Below are 20873 nucleotides of genomic sequence, written 5' to 3' on the forward strand. Positions count from 1 at the left end.
TTTTTGAGGGCTTGTATTGCTCTCGTTTTGCTTATAATGCACTCATTTAATTTTTTTCTCTTCATTTATTTCCCCTTCTGCATTTATTGCTGTCCATCCCAACCAGTAGAAGTACATCTCACAAGAGTTTTCTTATTTCTCCAAAGCTCCTTTTAATGCATGATTTACTGACTAGCAGGGTCACTCAGCCCTAGATTACAGCATGGCCTGCAGGAAGCCATCTTTCAGCCTCTTGCCTGGAGATGCTGTCTCAGACGTGTGAGAACCAGGTTCTCGGGCAGGTGGTGCTTTTCCTGGGTGAACACGGATCATACAGACAGCTGTGGTAGTTACAGCGTGGTCTGTGCCTCTGGTCTGTTTTAGTAGAAACAGCATTTGAATTCTCTGAAATATTTACTGATGGAGGGTATCAGAGCATGCTTTGAAGAAAGGATTCTGTCTCCAGGCAGAGCCCATCAAGGATCTTGTTGTTTGGGACCAACTTCTCCATCCGCCACTAGTTGTTTAATGTCTTCTATTCAACGTATGTGATGTCACATGAGGACATGGGACAAAAATTAAGCTGATTCTTGACTTCTTCATCACAGTCAAGGATGTGCTCGTGTGGCCAAACTGGTAGCTTTTCCAGGACATCTTTGTCATTCAGCTGGCCTACTGGGAAGGTGCTGTGATGCCTTCAACTGAATGAAGCCATGACAAGTCCTGGTGGTTCTCTGTCCTCAGCTGCAAATCCCATGAAGATGGTGCTGTTCATCCTCCTAACTGACCCGTCAGATGTGGGAAGCAGCCTTACACTGTGTGTCCTGTCTGGCAGAGATGTAGTTGGGCTGCAGGGAGAGGGAACCTTCCTGAAGGACCTGTTGCTGCTTTAAGAGAAGTCTTCGTTTGGATGTCTGCTGTCATGCTGTTAATCACAGAGTTATGGAATGCCTGGGGTTGGAAGGGACATCTGGAGATCATCTAGTCCAACCACCCTTGTCTCCAAGTGATTTTGTGCCTTATTTTGTAGGGCTAAGGAGCTGCAGGGATGAAAATCTTTCCTTCATCTAGATCTGAAAAAATGATATAGTCCTCTATTCCCCATTGTGAGTTCATTGTAACAGCAGTGGAGTACTGCAGGATGAAGGACCATAATTCTCTATGCTGGAGAATTACAGGCAATGCTTCTTGTAGAGTTTATTCTTGATCCATCAGCTGTCTGGAGTGAGCATCTTGTCCCAGTTTTCTGCTCCAGGCCCAAACCAGAAAGTTTTGTACTTCATGAAGGCCTTAAAGATGTCTTCAGGTCCCTTTCAACTGTTCTGTGACTCCAGGTATCAATGCTGCTGGAAGTGCCCACACAAGTAAAGGCATGTGGAATGCTGCTACCTGCAAATAATAAATGGGTTTGGCTGGGCAGCCCTTGGGTAAGAAGCTGGAGTGGGATGAGTGAGGGAGCACTGCTCACGTGCCGAAGGAGTGTTTTTTCAGCAGCTTGGCATCCCCAAGTCTGTGAAATCCTCAGTTCACCAAGTAGACCATGTTACACTTATGATGAGTAAAGGAGGCATTTAAACCTGTCATTTAAATAAGTTAACCAGAGACAGGCTTATCCAGATTTACAGTTTCTCTTGTTTCAGTATCAGATAAGATTCTAATAAACCTGTAAAGAAGCTGTCCTTAAACATCTTGTAGGTAGTGACAGGCTACAGTTTGGATGGTTTTCTGAAAACAAGGCTGGCACCTGAACCAGTGAATTGGCATCCACCTCTTCTTTATCAACAACAGGTTGACATCCCACTGGCCCTTGGAACACAAGTTATGCTGTTCCTACAGCAGGCCCTGCAGTATCCCAAAAGAGGTGCACTGTCATCTCCAGTGTCCTAAGGCAAGTTACACATGACCTGTCGCTGCTTAGGTAAATGGAAGTGACATCTTCGTCAGGTGGCAGGACAGTGACCTAAACAATTTACTTTTTTGAGGTGATGGGTCATAGCTCATTTACCAGGGTGCTGGGAGGGTGAATTAGTTGAGGCTTGAGCTGCTGCAGATGGGTTCAGTGAAAACACTTGGTCTGCCTGGTAGAGCATTCAGCCCTTGATGCTTGTCAAGCCTCAAGAGATGCTTCAGTGTTGCTGTATGGCTAGTTATTGTAGTTGGGCTTAACTCCTAGAGGTGCTTCATACCTGCCTTTCTACCTTGCATGTGTCCAGTGATTTGCCTGATGGAGCTGTGCAGTGGGAAACAATCCCTCATTTGAATTGTATCACCTTTCTCCCAGGAATTTGTGAGATTTAGGAAGTGAAGATGGGTGCCACTCCTCTCTTAGATGTAGTGCACGTGGAATGACTCTTTGGAGCATGTGGGACCTCTCATGATGGGGTATGTGCCAGTGAAGTAGGAATGGAACTTCTTAGACAGATGTGAAGGAGGTGGTTCGATTAAGAAGTAAAATCAACTCGTGTCCTATCCTGGAGCTGCACTTTAAGGGCAGCATTATCAGGGGAGGGGGGGTCTCCCTGCAAAGAAGCAAAGGTAACACCACGCCTTTCTCATTTTGCAAGGTTGAAATCAGCCTTCAAAGCAGTTTCCAACCAGGGATGAAATTAGAAGTGGCCAACAAGAGCAATCCAGACACGTACTGGGTGGCTACGATCATCACAACATGTGGACAGCTCTTGCTGCTTCGTTACTGCGGCTACGGGGACGACCGCAGGGCAGACTTCTGGTGTGACGTGATGACAGCAGATCTGCACCCCGTGGGCTGGTGTACGCAGAACAACAAGGTCCTGATGCCTCCAGATGGTGAGTTCTGGCTGTTTTGGTAATCTCTGGATCTCCAGTTGGTCTGGGGTGGGTATTCCAGACCCTCAGCTGGTGTTGGGTGGGGCAGTCAGGGTCATGTCCCCGCGGGTCAGTGGGTGATTCAGTTTGCCAGTCAACCTCTAGCAAAGGCGTTTTTGCCCTAGTTGGTGACAACAGAAGGCGCTTCTGTAGGAAGTGTTGTCTTAACAAGGAAACTTACTGCTAAACTGTAAAGCTGTGATTTTCACTTAGTGAAGAAAACTGTCCCGTTCTCGTAGAAAGGAGGGATGAAACTCAGAGTGAGAACAAACTAAAATAAGCAAGATCAGTTTGGGTGTGACCAAAATCAGAAGTTTACCGTGCACTCAGTTTAAAACCTTCCATTGCCAGATTCTGGCAGCTTTTAATTCCAGTGGTAGATACACATGATTAAAGGTAGCAAAATTTGGTCATTATAGGTTAGGGCATGTCCTGATTGTCAGGTCTTAGGTGCACAAAAACTGAAGGCAAGAGCTGTAGGTTATTAAATGCCCCATGTGGAGTGGTTTGTTAATAATACAATTTATCCCCAGTGTGTAAGAATATATATATGTTTTATATATGTATATATGTACTATGTACATCACCAGAGCAGCTGTGTATCCTTACTACTACATAGCTCCAAGCAGAGGCATATTGTCAGTGTTTCTGGTAAGTATTCCTGCCATATATCCCATTTATTCTGGATCAAGGGAAGAAGAGATGAATATTTAGCCTCCAGCTTGTGCATACATAAACGAAAAGTCTCATTTAAGGATTCTGCTGCTGAAGTTACTCTTTTTCTTCCTGTTACATGTGAGCATTGAAAACAGTGCATGTGCCAGTTGTATGCCATGTGGGATTTCTTCTGGTGTAAGTGTTGCCCAGCTTCCCACTGAAGTGAGCTGTAGACACAGTCTTTGAATCAGAGCTGACATTCCTGCCTTGTGCATGCCCAAATCTGAGCTAAACGTGCTTTTTTTTTCCTGATCTGTGTGTTTTGAATAAACACAAGATTGATTGTTTAAAAAAAAAAAAAAAAACAACCAGAAGTCCTGAAGATAAATATGTCTGAGAAATCTCTTGGCTTAGCACCAGTAAATCAAGCTGATGTGCGAGGGGTGAGGTATTTTATTTTATGGGTCTCTTAAACTACATTTTATTATGTGGATTATAATCAACGTTACCCGAAAGGTGTACAGTGCTACAAACTAAATCTGGAAATGTGAGGGTCAAGGGGCTAAGAGATCTTATCGAGTGTCATAATAGAAAATAACGATTGCCTTATAACCGGAGGCAACTGCTTTTCGTGGATATGTTGGAATTTGCCCTTTGGGTCGTGGCTACTTTGTGTGAATTGTCTTGCTTGAATGACTGCAAGTGTGTAATACGTCCCTTCTCCTCTGGATGGGTGATGTAACTGTACACCAGGGTCTTAAATTTGGGCAACTGCCCAGTTGGTTTTTGTTTTTTTTTTTTTTTTTTTTCCCCCACTCCCATTCTCAGTGAATAAACTCTGTTGAATATATCTTAGTATAGTTTTCAGAAAGAATAAATTAAATGCACAGGATGTTATTTCAGAAGAGATTTAATCATTTAAGAACTGGGTTCGTATTTTGGAATGAGGCAACTAAAATGCCCAAGATGATTTAAGCCTTCAGGACTGAGAGAATCATAGAATCTGTGCATAGTAAAAGAGAAACTGATGTTCTCTATGAACTCTGTGGAGATTTTTTTACCTTTTTACCATTGCACACTATTTTTTTGTCAGACTTTTGGGAGAAACAAAAACCAGCTTCAAATTGTGTGGGCCCGTTTCCAAAGGGACTGATTCTGCACATCTTGAGTACCATGAAGGTATCTGTTGGCAGGACCATGCAAACAGTGTGGCCAGAGCTGGTTGTCTGTCATTAGGGTTTGATTTTAATCAGGAGCTGAAGGCTTTGGTTAAAAAACGGATCTGCCAGGAAGGACTTGTTTAACGGCCAGAACGACAGCGCTGGGACAATGCTCTGTTTCTCCTTACGGATCAGATCGGACTGATCAGTGCTTGACTTACAAATGTGATGCCAGACAAGAATGGTGGAGTGATGGGACAAAGAATCTCATTAGGTGGGAGAGAGATATGAGGAAAATGGGCTGGCTCAGTTTAGCAAATCAATAGAACTTGATTTAATGTCCAGCACACACAGAGCTTCTAAGGGGCAGCTGCCAAATAATTATTGTTTATGATCCCAATAGAAGGAAGTCGTTTAATCTGCAGACTGCTACATGATTATTTATTGGGTGATGTCAGTGTTGCATCACAGTGTCTGTGGCCTGTGAGGAGAATGTCAAGTCACGTTGTGTCCTCCCATGGTGGTGCAGTGCACTAGATCAGGACTGCTCAAGCAAAATACTGGAATTGGCACTAAAATGTATTGGCTTATGGAAGGATGGTGTGTGAGCGCATGTGTGCCTGAGAGCTTCACCCTCCGCCCCCTCCTTCTCCTCCACAGGAAATCAAAGGAGTAAAATTGTAGTTACTTCAAGCTTTGCCATTAATTATATTTTTCTCATTACAAATCGGTGTGTAATTTGAATTGCAAACTCAACTATCCTGGCAGAATAGATCTGTTTACCATTCAAAGCAAAATGAAAATTATTTAAATTAGTTAATATAGAACTCATTTGAATGAATTGGATGTTTATTCATGAACTAGCTGAGGCAAGTGTGAAGCTGTCCTTATGGTCTGTAGCTTTGGCACTGATCAGCTCTAATGTCACGTCCTGGGACAGAGATTTCTTTTTTATTGCATATTAACTGTGGTGTAAGCAGTGGGTAACTACTGCCTGATGTAACTGAGTGTGAAATTTTCATCCTTTCTGACAAGGCCCTTCAGCAGTTGTAATTTGTATTAGGAAGGACAACCTGCTTCATAGTTCACTGACAGTGGCAAGGCTGTGGTGATATGGTAGGATTTGTTTTCTGCACTACAGGGCTGTGGGATATAATACAGATCAGTTAGTTAAAATTTCCCCTTATATCATCCTACATGGGAACAGGGACGACATTAATCCCCTCCTATGTCTTACCCAAACACTGTCTTCCTCCTCAGCACAGAGCTGATGCGGTTGTTTGTCAACATCCTTCAACCCTTGGGACGTTTTACCCATTGAGCATTAAAAATTTAAGCCTGACTAAACTTTCCCTGACTGGCAATTCCTTTAACTGTGAAAGGAAAAGAGGCCTCTTGCCTCCTTTAGCCTGTTATTTCCACGTGCTGTTTCCCTTTGTTGATGACAGTTGAGTTCATGAACACATTTACCATCGGGTGCACGAGCAGCGTGGAGAACCTGACAGGCGTAGTAGTTAAATTATGCACCGTGAACCACGAGGAGAACAGGAACGTCTCGTGATTGACACGTGGGTGTTTTTGTACAGATTGCAGATTTACAGCTGAGCCAACAGAGCCCAGTCTCTCCTGGCACCGTCTTAATGCATTCTGGGACGCGCTAAAGACGCTGGACGACAAGATTATTGTGTACACTTGTAATTGCCGTGGTGGTTCTGCTTTAATGTTATTGACAGATGGAAATTCAAATAGGGCATTGCTGTGTGCAGATCCACGTGGTGGGCTAGAGCCTGCCTGCCGTGTAAACTAGGAGAGAGAGGAGGCTTGAGGTGGAAAGAAATACAGCAGGGAGAGAACCGGGTCTATGTTTTGATTATACAATGAACTGGGACAGATGGAAAAAACCTCTGAAAACCAGCTGTACCTGGATTTGGTGATCACAGTGATCAATCACACTGTGATTCTGTGTAGAAGAGCAGCTTTTACTTCTCTGTTTCACCAATATAAGGGGAATTAAAGCTCAAAAGCCTCATTCTGGGGTTAAATGAGTCCCTCTTGCATGGTGCTAAACTTTCTTAAGTTTAATTATCAAATATGCTGTTAAGAGTGTTGAACATAAAGTATTTTGCCTGCCTAGGATTTCTGTGAAGGCAAATGTTACTTAGTCCCTATTTGAATAGGTTGTCATAGGTGTCTGTTTCAACTTCTACCCTAGATTCAGGCCAAAGGGGGGAAATTTCACTCAAATTCCAAGTGCTGGGTTGGATTCTGGGCAGGGCATGGATGAAGAAGGAGATAAAACTTGTGCCATGGCAAACTGAGTTGCCTCCAAATGACAGCTTGTTGCTTTTTTGTTTGTTTTGTTTTTATATATCTATATATCTGAATCTATCACAGAGCAGAATCCTACTCCTTGAGATCACTGGTGTAAAGGAGAGGGGAGAAATGGATCTGGTTGGGCACGTCAAAACTTATGGCATGAGGACTCAGTGGATTCTGCATAGTCAGAAGATGGTCTGGTGTGTTGCAGGTGCGGATTTGGTGTCATTCAAGACTCCCTGGGTGCACAGAAGGCTTTTTTGACAGTCACAGCTCAGCGTGGTGGAGATGTGGCCTTTCAGCATCATTCTTGGAGGTCACTTGTGTCCACAAAGTCTTGCCTATGGGTTCTTCAGAGAGAGACACACAGATAATATTTCTGACAATAGATGAGGGCCTCCAGAGCTTCCCACTCAGAAAATACAATCATAGATATTATTTGTTTTTTCAAACTGAAGCCAACTTTCCCCTGGTAATTTCATGCCAGAGGAAATAAAAATTAAACTATGCCTACAGGTCTATGATTAGGGTGCAGGTAGAGGGATCAAATGGGCAGGGGGGACTTCCCCTTTTATCTTTCTGAGGAGTTGGCTCATCTCCATTAACTTACCTGAGATGAGTTTGCTTTTCTGCTGGTGTAATTGAGAGCAGATCTGGCCCTGGTTTAGCTCTTAACACTGAAGGCTCACCTGAAATATTACTTCCTAAGAGCTTGAGGCTGGAGAACATGAGTAGGCATTCAATGAGCTTATGGTGTTTTACATCAGCTAAGAACTGGGCCCTTGAGCCAAGTAAAATGAAACTCGGAAATCTTCTTTGGCAGGTTGCACTGTCAAAGACTGTGGATGTTTCTAAAGTAGTATATAGGGCTGTTTTTTAAAATCTTCTCTGCCCAATCTTTATCCCCTTATTCCATCAAAACCAAGTTTAGACCGAGCTAATGTAAATAGATGGCAGGATTTCTTTATTTTAAATGCTGTAAATGACTCCTAGTACAGTGTTTTATGTGTGCTTTTCAAGCCGACTTTAGCAGACTATTAATTATGCAGGGGTGACGTTAGCATAAATAACTAGTCAGCAAATAAATGTCAATTAAGTATTCTATTAGCATAGTAGGCAGCTTTATGCATTGGCATAGAACATTTAGCAGATTATACTTAACGAGCATATAAAAAATAGCATTTTTTTTCTCCTAGTAAAGGCAAAGGGGCGGAGAGGAGGTAAAAATAATGCTGGCTTTGACTGAAGATGCAGGGGTTTTGGGACTGAAATTTGCCCTAGTGGGAGTCATGTCAGTTGACTCTGGTGTCTCTTGGGCGTTTACAGCAGCTGGAAATCACTGGAACATGTCATGGCTTGGCCTTTCCCCCCGGCCCCACAAAGCCCCTTGCAGACTTGCTCCCGAGAAAAACGTATTGTCATTACAGCACCCACAGTAGTTTTTCTTTCCCTTCCTTGACATGACTCAGATCCCTCCATCAGGGATGTGAAAATTCAAGAGTCAGCCCATTGCTCGTGTGGCATCAGGATAATGTTGTCCTGATAGGGAAAATGGTCTTTTCACTATTGTGTGAAACTGCAAATCTTTTGCATGTGCTGCTGGCTTAAGTTTCTTTCAAAAGACTTAATATTGCCAAATGAGGCCTTTCTGGGGTAAACTGAGTGTAACAGGCCCCCACGTGTCTTTTGGGAATGTAATTAATTGTGGAACTACTGTGTAAATGTGGCACAGCCTGGCTGGTGGGTCAGGCTTTTCAAGGAGTTTGAGTTGTAGACTCTATCAAATGCAGAGATTTTTGATCATCTCCTGGTCTGCTGGGCTTGAGGTCAACCTTTTCTGTTTTGATTTTCCTTTTAATATAATTTTTCAGGTCTAGAGGCATAGCTGCAGAGAACCTTGCAGGAATGAGTTGCTGGCAGGTTTATAAGGTGGACTCGGGAGTAAATTATTTATCCCGATGTTTCAGTTGTGAAACTCGGACAAAGAAGCACTGCCTGAGTGGGAAATGTGAGGTGTGCTCTGCTTGGCTTTAGCTGGGACTGCTGTGAGTTGGGGAGGCAATCGAGGGGAAAAATCAGTGTTTGGTTAAACACGGGTCCTTTTTTTTCAGGTTTGTGGGGAGTGCAGTAGAGGTGGTTCTTAGGGAACATACCTCCCACAAGACTCCCAGCTGTCACTCTGCAGTGACCCTGTGGTTTAGGTACATGGCCATGGGGTACTGTCAGGCTCTCTGCTAAGGGGAAGGTTTTCCCTGGGGCAAAGCCTCATCAGCTGGGGTCTCTCTTTGTGCTTCTCTATTGAGTTTTTGGTCTAACTGGCTTAGAGAAGGTGTTCTTTCCCTTCACAAAACCATAAAGGCAAAACTTCTGCTTTGTTGTCGTCAGTATTTTCCTTTGGGAAAAAAAAAAATCATTGTTTTTCCCCTCAAAAATGTCAGGATGGTTGTCTTTGGAATTAAAAACACCCAGAATGTTGTCTTGAGTCACATCAGACTAAGCACCACAGACTTGGGTGATGGTCTTTCCTTTCCCTTTTGTCTGGGTTAGACTTTCATGAGGATCTGGCCTCTCCTTATGGGAGTCATCCTGAGATGTCTCCTTGATGCCCCTCAGGATGCTCTTGTGCCTCAGGAACCCAGCCTTTGCTGAGGATCAGGCATTGGAAAGACCGAAACTGTGCAAGATGGTTTGCTTTTCCAGTAAAAAAAAAAAAGCCCAAAGCTTGCACATGAAGCGGGCTCTGTTTACTAAAAGCAAGAAAAGAACACACTTTAATCAAAACCTAATTTTCCAGTAAGAAGCCGTTTCAGCAGAAATGTACCCAGCAAGCCTAGTTTCCAGCAACAAGAACATCTGCTTATGCTGTATTTATATTTATTTATTCTCACAAACAAATGGAGGAAGGGAAACAGGAGCAGGCCTGATTAGACCATGGTCCAACGAGGCAGGGGTGCAGTGACTGTGGTCACCAAAACTCTGTGGGACCCTGCAGTGCACCTAAAATGCCTGTTCAGCAGCTGCTTTTGGGTGCTTTTTTATCATAGAATCATAGAAGGGTTTGGGTTGGAAGGGACCTTAAAGACCATGGATTTCCAACCCCATGCCATGGGCAGGGACACTTTCACTAGACCAGGTTGCTCCAAACCATCCTTTGAACACTTCCAGGGATGGGGCATCCACAGCTTCTCTGGGGTTGATAGTGCCTCACTACACTCACAGGGAAAAATGTCTTCCGGATATCTAATCTAAATCTACTCTCTTTCAGAGAGATTTCCATGCTCTTGTCCAAAGTCTCTCTCCATCTTTCTTGTAGGCTTCCTTCAGGTACTGGAAGGCCACAATTTGGTCATCCTGGAACCTTCTCTTCTCCAGGCTGAACAATCCAAATTCTCTCAGCCTTTCCTCATAGGAGAGGTGCTTCATCCCTCTGATCATCTTGGTGCCTCCTCTGGCCTCACTCCAACAGGTCCATGTCCTTCCTGTGCCAGGCAAGGGTCTCCCAGGAGCGGAGTAGAGTATTGCTAAGGCTAGTTTGGTTTGGCCTACAGCTAGGTTGGATATCAGTGCAGCTCCTTGGAGAGCTGACAGTTTCACTGATGCAGTTGCCCTCTAATGCAAATCCTGGATTTTTGCACCCTTGTGGGAGGAAAATTCTTTCATCTGTAGCTATAACCTGTCCTCATTCCTGTGCTGGACAGAGCTATATAGTCAGCAAACCTTGTAAAACAATATTACACAGTTTTACAGCAAACACTGAGGATAATACAGCACTGTTTACACAAGTGTGTTATTAACCCAGCTCGGAGCATGGGTTTAATCTGGAGGTTGGCTGGCAGCCAAGGAAGGGTTCAAGAAGTGGTTCACCAGTGAGGTGAGGTTTGATAGCCAGTGACTCAGACATGCCCATACTGAAATGAGTGCACCTTCTCCCTTGCCTAGGTGGGCTGTCTGCCCTGGCTTTTATTCCCACGTACTGCAGCCTTCCTCCATAATGACTGGTGTTGCCATTCCCAGGGCAGGAATGTTGTAAAGCAGCCGTATGGTTTGCAGCACCATAAGGGTCCCTTTTGGGCGGTACAGGGAAGGCTGGACTGTGAATCCTTTTATGATTAAAGAAGCAGCACCTTGTGTACAAGCAACAGCAGAGCTGAGGATCAGGAATATTGAAATGAAAACTGAAATCTGACTAATCCTTTTATAAACAGTGTGTGAGGGGGGAATAGAGGTGGGGGAAAGAAAAGCAGTGATTTTTCGGGGACTTTGACAAGTTATAAATATATCTTGAGTGAAACCAATACTGTGGAGCTTTATGAAAGATTTAATGAATAAATATTTCATGCCCACATGGTGCTTCTTCTGTAACGTGTGCTGTCGGTAAAAAGCAATAAACAAAGAACCTCCTTCAGGGTTTGTTTGGGCTTTTAAATTAAACTAATTTAATCAACTTTTTCAGTCAAGCTTGATATTAGTTCATTTCTGTACACAGCACTGTACTCGGTTCTGTTTGTTTTCTCCTGGTACCTGTTCCGCTGTTTGGAAGATGCTTGAATATCAAAGAATGATTCATTCCATCCTGCCCCTGTGGTGTGCATCTGGGTTTTCAAGGCAGAGAACAACACAGTCTGAGTTTTTCCTTTCCCTAAAGGCTGAGCAGCCAGCCACTCTCTGCCATCACAGCTGTAGGTGTCACAGGACCCCAGCTGAGGTCATTATCCAGCAGGGAGATCACTTGGGCATGTTGGTCATTCTTGAATGTAATCAGGTAGGCTTTTTGGGTTTTGAAAGCCTTCAGCACCCAGTTTGCTGCTTGAAGGACTGGAACTAGCCCGAAGTGCTCTGGAATCTGACCCCATAGGGCCGGCGAGGCTTGGACACCTCTGCACTGGATTTTGGAGATTTATGCAGGGAGATTGAAATTCTCCTCAAGCTCAGGCTCTTGGCAAGGCTGGGGCTCGGGTGTGCTAGTGATGTTTCTTTATGGTTGGCTGTCATGACAAATGGCCAGGAGGAGATCAGGATGTGTATTAGCTCTGTGCTCCATATCTTTTGCAATAACTTTTAAAAAATCTGCAGGGACCTGAGTTTTCCTTGGGAACAACAGGACTGCAGCCAGTTGATGCTTTCACAGCTGGACCATGCAAGTGAAAAGCAAGTGAGACACAGTAAGGAGGTAAAAGCAAAGGGGATAAAAGGGGTAGAGGTAACTTTGGGAAGGCATCAACATGAGCTGAGGATCTGCTCAAACTTGGACACTGATGCACTTTGTGTGGAGTGGTGGCACTGGACACAGGTGCATAGAATAAGGCATTTCTAAGCTGCTTTTGCCAAAGAAACTGAGCTCCTTCCCCCCTCCTGGCTTTTTTTTTTTTTTCCCCCATGGAACCACTTGTTTTTGTAGTGGGCAGCTTTGGGAACTGAATTTTATCCCTCTTGGCTGGATGGAGTACAGCTCCATGAGGTTTGTGCACCATTATGACCAGGACTTTCTATTAGATGAGGGATTGTATTAAAAATTGAGGAAGCTTTGCTTGTCCAAACCTCTGCAGATCTCAGTCTCATTTATTCTTTAGTGTTATTAGGCCATGTGTTAGGTGATGTCTGTAGAGATCAAAGCTCAAGCCCGTTGCACAGCAAAGGAGTTCAACTTTGGCAAAGGTTGATGGAGCAGAAGTCCTTGCGGTGGTGCTGAGCTGCAGAAGGTAACTTCCCCAGCCCAAAATGTTGGCAGGACCAATTTCTGCTGCAGCTCCTGACCTCCTGCAAGGGGAACACGTTTCAATGGGACTCAGGCTCTGCTCAGGAGGCTTCGAGCACTTCAGATGAGCAGCTGAGACCCCACAGCTTCGCCTTCTGCTGCTCATGATTCTGATCACAGTGCACGGGATAACACTGCAGCCACTGTGACTAAACCATTGGTTTTGGACCTGACATTTAGTACAAGTTGTGCTGGAGGAACAAAGATACGGGAGGAAAAGAGTAATTGGAGTGTGAGGCAGAGACTGTGAATGAGAATCTGTATTTCCAAGGAAATACTGCAGGAAAGGCTATGAACAGACATCAGGCTTTTCTGTAAATAGAGATTTCCTGAGATTTCCTTGTTCTTCAGCAGCAGGTGGAACAGGGTAGATTTTTGACTAGTACCTTTGAGACCATTTCAAGTAAAATCTCCCTTTGCTGATGCAAAACCCCCTTCCATCCTTTGCTCGAACCAGCAAAATCTTCCTCCCAAGACCTTCAAGTGCCAAGATGTAAATTATTTTCTTGTCAGTCTCAACGAGGCTCCTAAATAAAAGGAGGGGGTTGAGGAGACAGTAAGTTTTAGAAGTACTGGCCCTGTTGCTCTATGTTGAGCCACCATTTGACATCATCCAACCCTTTGGTTCAGACCATGTGAACACAGAACAAAATTCAGAACATTTGAGCATCAGTTCACTGTTGAACAGAAGAATTACAGCTCCATTTGTAGGCTTGGTGTGTTGTTATTGAGGAGAATACAGTGCCATTATCTGAGCAAATACCACTGATCTGTGCATCTCACTCATGACTCTGGAGATCTCCACATCTTTAATATCCAACGGTGAATATCCAGAGTTGTTTTTCCACACTCACATCACCTCCTGGGGTATGTGCTCTGAAGCTGTGGAGCTAGAAAACCCAGAAGCCACAGAAAAAAATGGGAGGATTGATCCCGAAAGTGTAATAGTGGGTGCAAACCACTCTTTTTGGTCATTGTCAGCTTAACTGATGTCTAGCTGACTGCATTTTTAATAAAATATTCTTTAAAAATTATTAGCTTGAGAGATTTTAAATAGTCATTCTTGGTAATTGCATTTAATTTCCCTCCCCCAGTCTCCTGTAATTTTCCCCAGAGGAGTTCTGGAATGTAAATGCCACCTTAACTGTAAGACTAGGCCTAGATAGTTAATGATATATATAATAGGTAAAACATGGTCAAATTTAATTAATCACCATTGGAGGCATCTGTGGAGACTTAAAAAAATCCAACCCTACCCTTAATATTCTAAGTTAGGCACAGTTTTCAGTCCTTATATCAGAGAAGGAGATGATTTGTGGTGCATTGGACAGGAAGTGTGAAGGGTAAATAGCACAAGGGATTTGATCCAGAGCATGCCAAAGCTGATGTACATGTTTCTGCAGTGGACCTCTTTTGATCAGTTTGAGGATTAAATAATGTCTCTTAGACTTGAGCTGAGGGAGGATTTTCTGAGCTCTTTTAGGCCAAGGACAAACCAATGTGTTCTGTGTCACGTCTTCAGCAGAGCCTTCCTACAGATGCACCTGGGGGCACCTCAGATTTTGCTCATGAGGAGCATGGATATAGTGAATTTGGGAGGCTGCTAGTGGCAGATGCAAGCACCAGCATGATCCCAAGCCAGCTGTGACTTGCACTTGATTTTTTCCTTCATTATGCATGATAATGTGGGCTCCCAGTCACCGTGGAAGGGGTTTGTTTCCTGAAGCAGCCCATATGCTCCTGGAGCCCGTGGAGGTGGCTGTTACACAGTGCACAGATTTAAGTGATGCTCCTATAAAGCATTTTCCTGATGACAATCAAAAATCAGTTCGTCTAGCCCAGATTCCAATTTCTGGGTCAGTTCTGGCCCTTTTGCGTGACATTGGAAAGCTTTTGCTCTGAATTCCCAAATAATTTGTTTCTGGGTCTTTGTGTGTGCTCTCTCTTTTTTTTTTTTTTTTTACTTTGGTCACAAAAAACCCCACTATAAATAGGCTTAAGGATGTGATGAAACCCATCCTGATTGATGGTTTAGTTTGTGTTGTGAGGCAGAGCATCCACCTCCTGCGTTAGTAGCTAAAAAAAGCTTTTTCCCCCACTGTCCGTTGGGAATGGATGAAGAAACAAGGGGAAAGTCAGCATTTTCAGGCCATGGTGTAAAAATGTAGCTACTTCCTAAACTGCTCGAGTTGATCTAGAAAATATATCCAGGGAAAACTTTGCCAGACTCAGGAAACCATCCTGCTATGTATTGTACCAGTTTTGCTGAAAAGACTCTGCCATGATGATTACAGACACTAAAGAGGGGGAAATCCCACAAATCTCCCATGCCTGGCAACCCTGGGAATGTTGCTGAGGAATCCCTGGCAATGTGAGGTATCTGCACCTTTTTCCATAGAGTCTTGCCTTGCTTTGAGTCTTTCTACTGCTCTTGAACTTGTCAGCCTGGACATCAGCGGGTGGATCTATTTGCAAGGCCTCTTCCTGTAGAACATCTACAAAAATTTATTTAGAAAGAAAGAAGCCAAAAAAACTTTGAGGAGACATTTCATGATGAAGATGAGAGGAAAGGCTCACAAACCATGGCTCTGCACTAATGCTTGATTTAGCAGTGAGAGCATTTGGGTTCATGGGAGCACCATCATCTCCAGTCAAAAAATCCCATATTGATGTAGAAGCTAAAGTTTTAGAATTCAAAGGAAATTTGGAGCACTGTGGAAAAGCTGCTCACATTTCAGGTCCTGTAACACAGTGCAGTTCTCATTTCAGACGATGCCTTGCATAATGTTCCACGCTGATCTCTGATTCAGATTTAAACTCTTCAAAGTTTGGGGGATGCTTTTGATCCTGGGATTTATAGTTCAAGCCCTTTTTCTAGTTTCAAGTGAAGAAAACACATGTTTAGCAAGCACAAAATGAGCCTTCATGGAGTATTTCTTTGATGGTGTTGTGATGATGATTATGAATTTACATCTTGTGCATAGGATGTTAAGCACCTCATGGGGCCTGGCTGTGCTTAGACTGTACCATTAATTTCGGGAAGGATGTGTGATGAATGTTCATAAGGCCCTCTAGGTTCTGATTTGTGGTGCTTACATCAGGCAGCCGAGAGGCTCCGGAGTGATTAAACGGGATTCAGTCATTAGGAGCTGGCAATACAAATGTGATTAATTACAGAACACACTGTAAATTGCAAAATGAGTTTGATGATTTTTTTGAAAACATATGTTTCTGCTTCATGGGGTGTCAGAAGTTGAAGTCCTGGTGAGCAAGGCTTGTTTGCTGTTTCCATGATAATTTTGGAGTGTGCTGGCTCACTTTTGGGTCACAAGGATGGTTAGATTTCCACTGTTGCCGTGAGTTCTGTGTGTGAGCAGTGAGATTTGGGGAGAACCACGGGCAAATCCTTAAATTAGACCTACTGAATCCTGCTCTGCTGTTTGTACCTCACCAACTCGAGCTCTGTGGCACCAGAGTGAGTGGTGACCCTGAATCCTGCTGGGGTTTTCCCACAAGATATCCCTCTGCCTTTCACCTTTGAGATGCATCTTTGTGTTGGGGGTTGAGGCTGAAACTTTTAATGGCTTGTTTTTTCCTTTCAAATCTCTGTTTGTGAGGGGAAAAAAAAAAAAAACCAAACAGGAAAAAAATTGGAACACATTGCCCAGAGAAGTTGTGGATGCCCCATCCCTGGAAATTTTCATGGCCAGGGTGGATGGGGACTTGAGCAACCTGGTCTAGTGGAAAGTGTCCCTGCCCATGGCAGGGGGGTTGGAATTAGAGGATAATTAAGGTTCTTTCCAATCTCCAAACCATTCTATGATTCTAAAAAAACCCCACTTTTAAGCATTAACCAGAACTTCCATCCTTTTATTTTTTTTAATTGGTGTTTCTTCTGTAGTGCATTGAACAATATAATGCATATAATAAACTTCAAGCATCATCCCCACTCATTCTCTTGTTTCTGTACACTACAGAAAACGAAAAGAAATACCAAAAAACCAAACCCAAACACAGAATGGATTTCTTGGACATCGCATTCCTCTATTTGTCTTCTGTGTTTTGATGCTTTTATTCATAGTGGATATTTGCTGTAGACTGTTGGCATTGTCAGAGAAAAAAAGGTAATTGTGCAGTGAACTGGTTTATGCTTTATGTAAGAACATTGTGTTGCTGTAAATTTGTTGCATTTTACAGAGCTGTCTCCAAAGAATATCCTTCAGAAAGCGACTGCAGGGTTTGGAAGTGAGAAAAGGCACTTAGTATGTGAGATAATCAGATGGAGTTTGGAGGTGTGAGGTCAGAGCCTTGGGCATGATATTTATACTGCAGTGACATCCCTGTACAGAGTGGCCCATAACTTTTAGATGTTGTTAAGCCACAGAACCCATTTGGGGCTGGTCTGTGAGATCCCAGAGACATGGCACAGAGGTGCCTCTTGTGTCCATTGCCAAAACAAAGAGAGAGTGTCTGGCATTTGAATCAGGGTCAGGTAACCTCCAGACCTCCTTTCTTCCACTGCCTGCATTTTCTGACATCAGAGACACCTGGTGCAAGGCAATTTGATGTGAAAGATCTCCCTGCTAATTCATAGCCACTGTTGGCCCCATGTTGGCCAGACTTACTGATTCAGGGTCTGAACCGAGCTGGTGGCTACAATAGTTCTGGCTGTGGTTATGATTGCTAACTTTGATGGAGATTTTTCTGGGAATTACTGAAATTTGCTTTGTACACCTGTTTTTTTCCCCTCTTTCTACATTTCTCATCTGGAACTAGTATACAAGAAGCTATGAAGTGCTACATGTAGGCTTTACCAGGGTAAAGTTTTTATGTTTTTACAGGATGTCTGTGCGTTTCTGTCTACTTACAACAGCAAATCTCTGTGCCTGCAAAGATGACTAAATACTTCCTTGGTTTTCACCCAGAGGGCCTACAATTTGGAAGGAAATAACTGTGCAACTGCCTGCTAAGTGAAGTTTTGTGCAGGGAATATTGTGGAGGTACCTGTGTCTCAGATAGGTGCACTCAAAGCCCCTGTCCTGCAGTCACACTCTGAGCTCTGTGATCTGGTTTGCTTCTGAGCACTTCGGTTAAGATGCTGATTTTTCCTGAATAACAGAGCTCTTAATCTTTTATTATTATTATTTTTTATCTCCGTGGGATAAAAATGGGTTTAGAAATTACAATCACAATTCCAGGTTGCCCCCCCCCTCCTTTCCCTGAACTGCTGATTTGACAAGGCTTTCCTTAAGACTCCTGGGTCTGAAGATTGGGAGTTGGAGCTCTCGTTGCACATGATCCATCTCTTCTGTGCACGGAGCACGGAGCTTAATGCACACGGAGGAAAAAATAATCAAGGAATGTACGTGGAGGCTTGGGGTTAAGTGGTGAGAGCTGAGGAGTTTGGATGCTCATTTTCACAGTGAGCCATCACCCTAATGGACATTGATACTAATGATGGAGGAACCCCTATGGTTATGTGGTTTGTGCAGAGCTTTCAAAATCTGGGCATTGCCTGCTTTCCAGAAATACCTTTCAGGAATTCTGCCTGTGCGTGTACATACCCAAGATCATTTAAGTCAGCTGTTCCTGATTCATTTCTAAGACTGTTGTTGATAACAATGAAATTTAGTTACCTTGTACCTGGAATTGAATTGGGCAGAGAGCCATGTTATTGCTGTGTTAAAAGAGTGCACAATTTCTGTTTTGGTAAGGAATTTTGGAGAAGCAGAAACCAGTTGCTCAAAGTGAAACACTGTGGCCTTTGTAGTTATGCATCAGGTTTTCTCCTAATTTCTTGCAGATGTAATTGAGGAAAAAAATCGGCCCTTTTTTAACATGTTGGATGCTATAGCAAAATCAGAATAATCAACCTTGATTCATGCCTGCAGATACAAGAGAACAGACAACTGACCCACTTAAAAATGTTTGTGTCCAGAGGATATTTTGCATTTCCTTCCCAATTCATGGTAGTGTTAATGAGGGTGTTTTTCAGTACCAGGTCTGGATAACAAGGTTGAGGAATTGTGTTCCAGGTGAAATTAATGTAAAACCACCTAAAAATAAATAATCATAAAATCATTTGGGCTGGAAATGACCTCTAAGATCATTGAGTCCCAACCATTAACCTAGGTTATAAATAGAGTCATGCATGGTAAATGCTCCAAAAATTTGGATGCTTCATCCTTGAATTCCCCCCTGTTGAGGCTGGATGGCTGCAGGTAACTTTTTGTTATGCTGAGGGAACAGGTGAATGAATTGGTTGCATCCCTGCAAGGGCAACGGTGGGAAGAGATTAATTCCCCTTACCTGTTGCCATCTTCCATCTGCATCTCCCTCCCCCATTGCCATATCCCAAGGGAGAGTAGAGCTGTGTCTCAGTGATCCCTGGCTGTGTGGTGCTGATTACACTTGTGTGAAGTCTTTCAGTGACATGACAAGTGCAAATGGAGCTGATAAATTTACTTCTGTTCTTTATCTCCATAATCTGACTGTAGTTGATAGGTAACACCACCAAGATAGACCATTATCCATGCACCTCTTCTTTTTATCCTTTTTTTTTTTTTAAATTTTAAATAATGCAGTGCAAGCCAAGTATTGACTTTAACTGAAGGGAAGTAATTAATCACAGTACTTATGAGTAGATCATTTACTGCTGGATGGGCTGCTGTGCTCAGTCAGTCAGGGCAGGCTGATGGGGGTTCCTGGCACACAGGTCACTCTCCTGTTGGGATCTCTTAGGCTGTTGGGATCTATGAGGCAAATTTCTGATCTTGGACAGTTTGGCTTGTGAGCAGAAAGCCACAGCTGTGGGATCTCAGGAAGACTGTTTCCATAATGTTGTATTTGGGGTGAAGACAGGCTAACCTACTGCATGGAAGTGTCTCAGCATTTGGTGGTGACCCTCCTTCTGCTTATTTCTTGCTGGACAAAGTGTCTTTCTCGGATTCCTGAGTTGCAGTGAGTTAATGGAGAGGATTTCTGCAAGGTCTTGCATCACTCAAAAAAATAGCTTCGGTATAATAGCAGCCACTCACCCTGCTTGCACACACTGATTGTTTTCTCCCACAGCATCCAACTCCTCTCCTCCTTCCACCTGCAGCTCCCACAGCTGGATTGGAGTCGTAGCACAGGCCAGTGCAAGCTTCAAGAAATGAAAAGCAATTCCCAAACCACCTGCTGCTTTTTTTTTTATTGTTAAAGAGATAACAGTTAATTAAGGACTAGAGAAACCCGAGGGGGATAGTGTGCACATCTGTGAATGGCTCAAAGGATGTTAGGAAGCAAAGTCTTCTGTGGACGTGGAGACAGTTTTTTCCACATGGACTTGCTTGTTTTGACTGAGAGAATGTAAGTAGATAATTTCTGGAAACCTTGAATGGCAGCAGGAAGGATAATGGGTGCGTTGTACTGAAATTCAGTGTAACTGAACAGAAAAAACTAAAGGGAATTGTTCCAGTGAGAACCTAAAGCATATGTTCCTGCCTTTCTCTGCTTTTTTTCCTCTACTTTTTCTAGTCAAGGAGTGTTCTTGCATGTGGAGTTGTGTATGCAAGGATTAAAGCCTGTGTGTTGCCCCTTTCCTGGGTCAAGACCATAAAAAGTACAGCATAATCTTCTCTGAGAAATGGGATCAGGGCGCTTTGGGCGGGCTGAAAAACCAGGGGGCTCCAGGTATTTTGAAGACAACTGAAAAAGCCTGCGGAATATTCTTATATTAAATAGCTCCTGCGGGCTAAACATTAATTTGAAGTTAGCACTTGTTCAGTTTTATTTAAAAAAAAATAGATAACTAAGAGCTGTAAGAGATAGTAGATCAATCAATAGCTTGACAGAGCATCTTCTAGCAGGATAAAAGAGCTGTGCATTTTCCTTCAGATATCACCCTTCCTTCTAACATCTGTCAGTTCTAAATTCACATGAATGGGACCAGAGTACTGCTGACTCCAGGAGTGTCTTTTGAGCGTGTGTATTCTTTGATGGACAGTTGCTTATAACTTCTGGTTTTCACAAAAATCCGCTCTTTATAATATTTTCCTTGAACACTTTCCGTATTTAAGACAGGTGTACAGAAGCTGATGCCTGAGCTCTGAAGTTGTGGCTGCACCATTAGGAAAACAGATCAACAGCTTTTGATGCACTTTTTTTTTTTTTCTTTTGGA

General features: G+C 43.3%; 1 protein-coding gene across 3 annotated transcripts in view; it reads left to right on the forward strand.

The window, feature by feature from the left end:
* The window catches only part of SFMBT2 (Scm-like with four mbt domains 2), a 116081-nt gene that overhangs the window by 18338 nt on the left and 76870 nt on the right, over nucleotides 1-20873 (forward strand). For all 3 annotated transcript variants that reach the window (XM_017807858.1, XM_017807857.1, XM_017807859.1), the window contains one exon: nucleotides 2544-2784. In XM_017807858.1, the coding sequence (XP_017663347.1) occupies nucleotides 2544-2784 (241 nt within the window). The remainder of the gene's footprint in view (nucleotides 1-2543; nucleotides 2785-20873) is intronic.

This window comes from Lepidothrix coronata, unplaced genomic scaffold, assembly GCF_001604755.1.
Source record: "Lepidothrix coronata isolate B3197 unplaced genomic scaffold, Lepidothrix_coronata-1.0 Scaffold20, whole genome shotgun sequence".
Classification (NCBI taxonomy): Eukaryota; Metazoa; Chordata; class Aves; order Passeriformes; family Pipridae; genus Lepidothrix; species Lepidothrix coronata.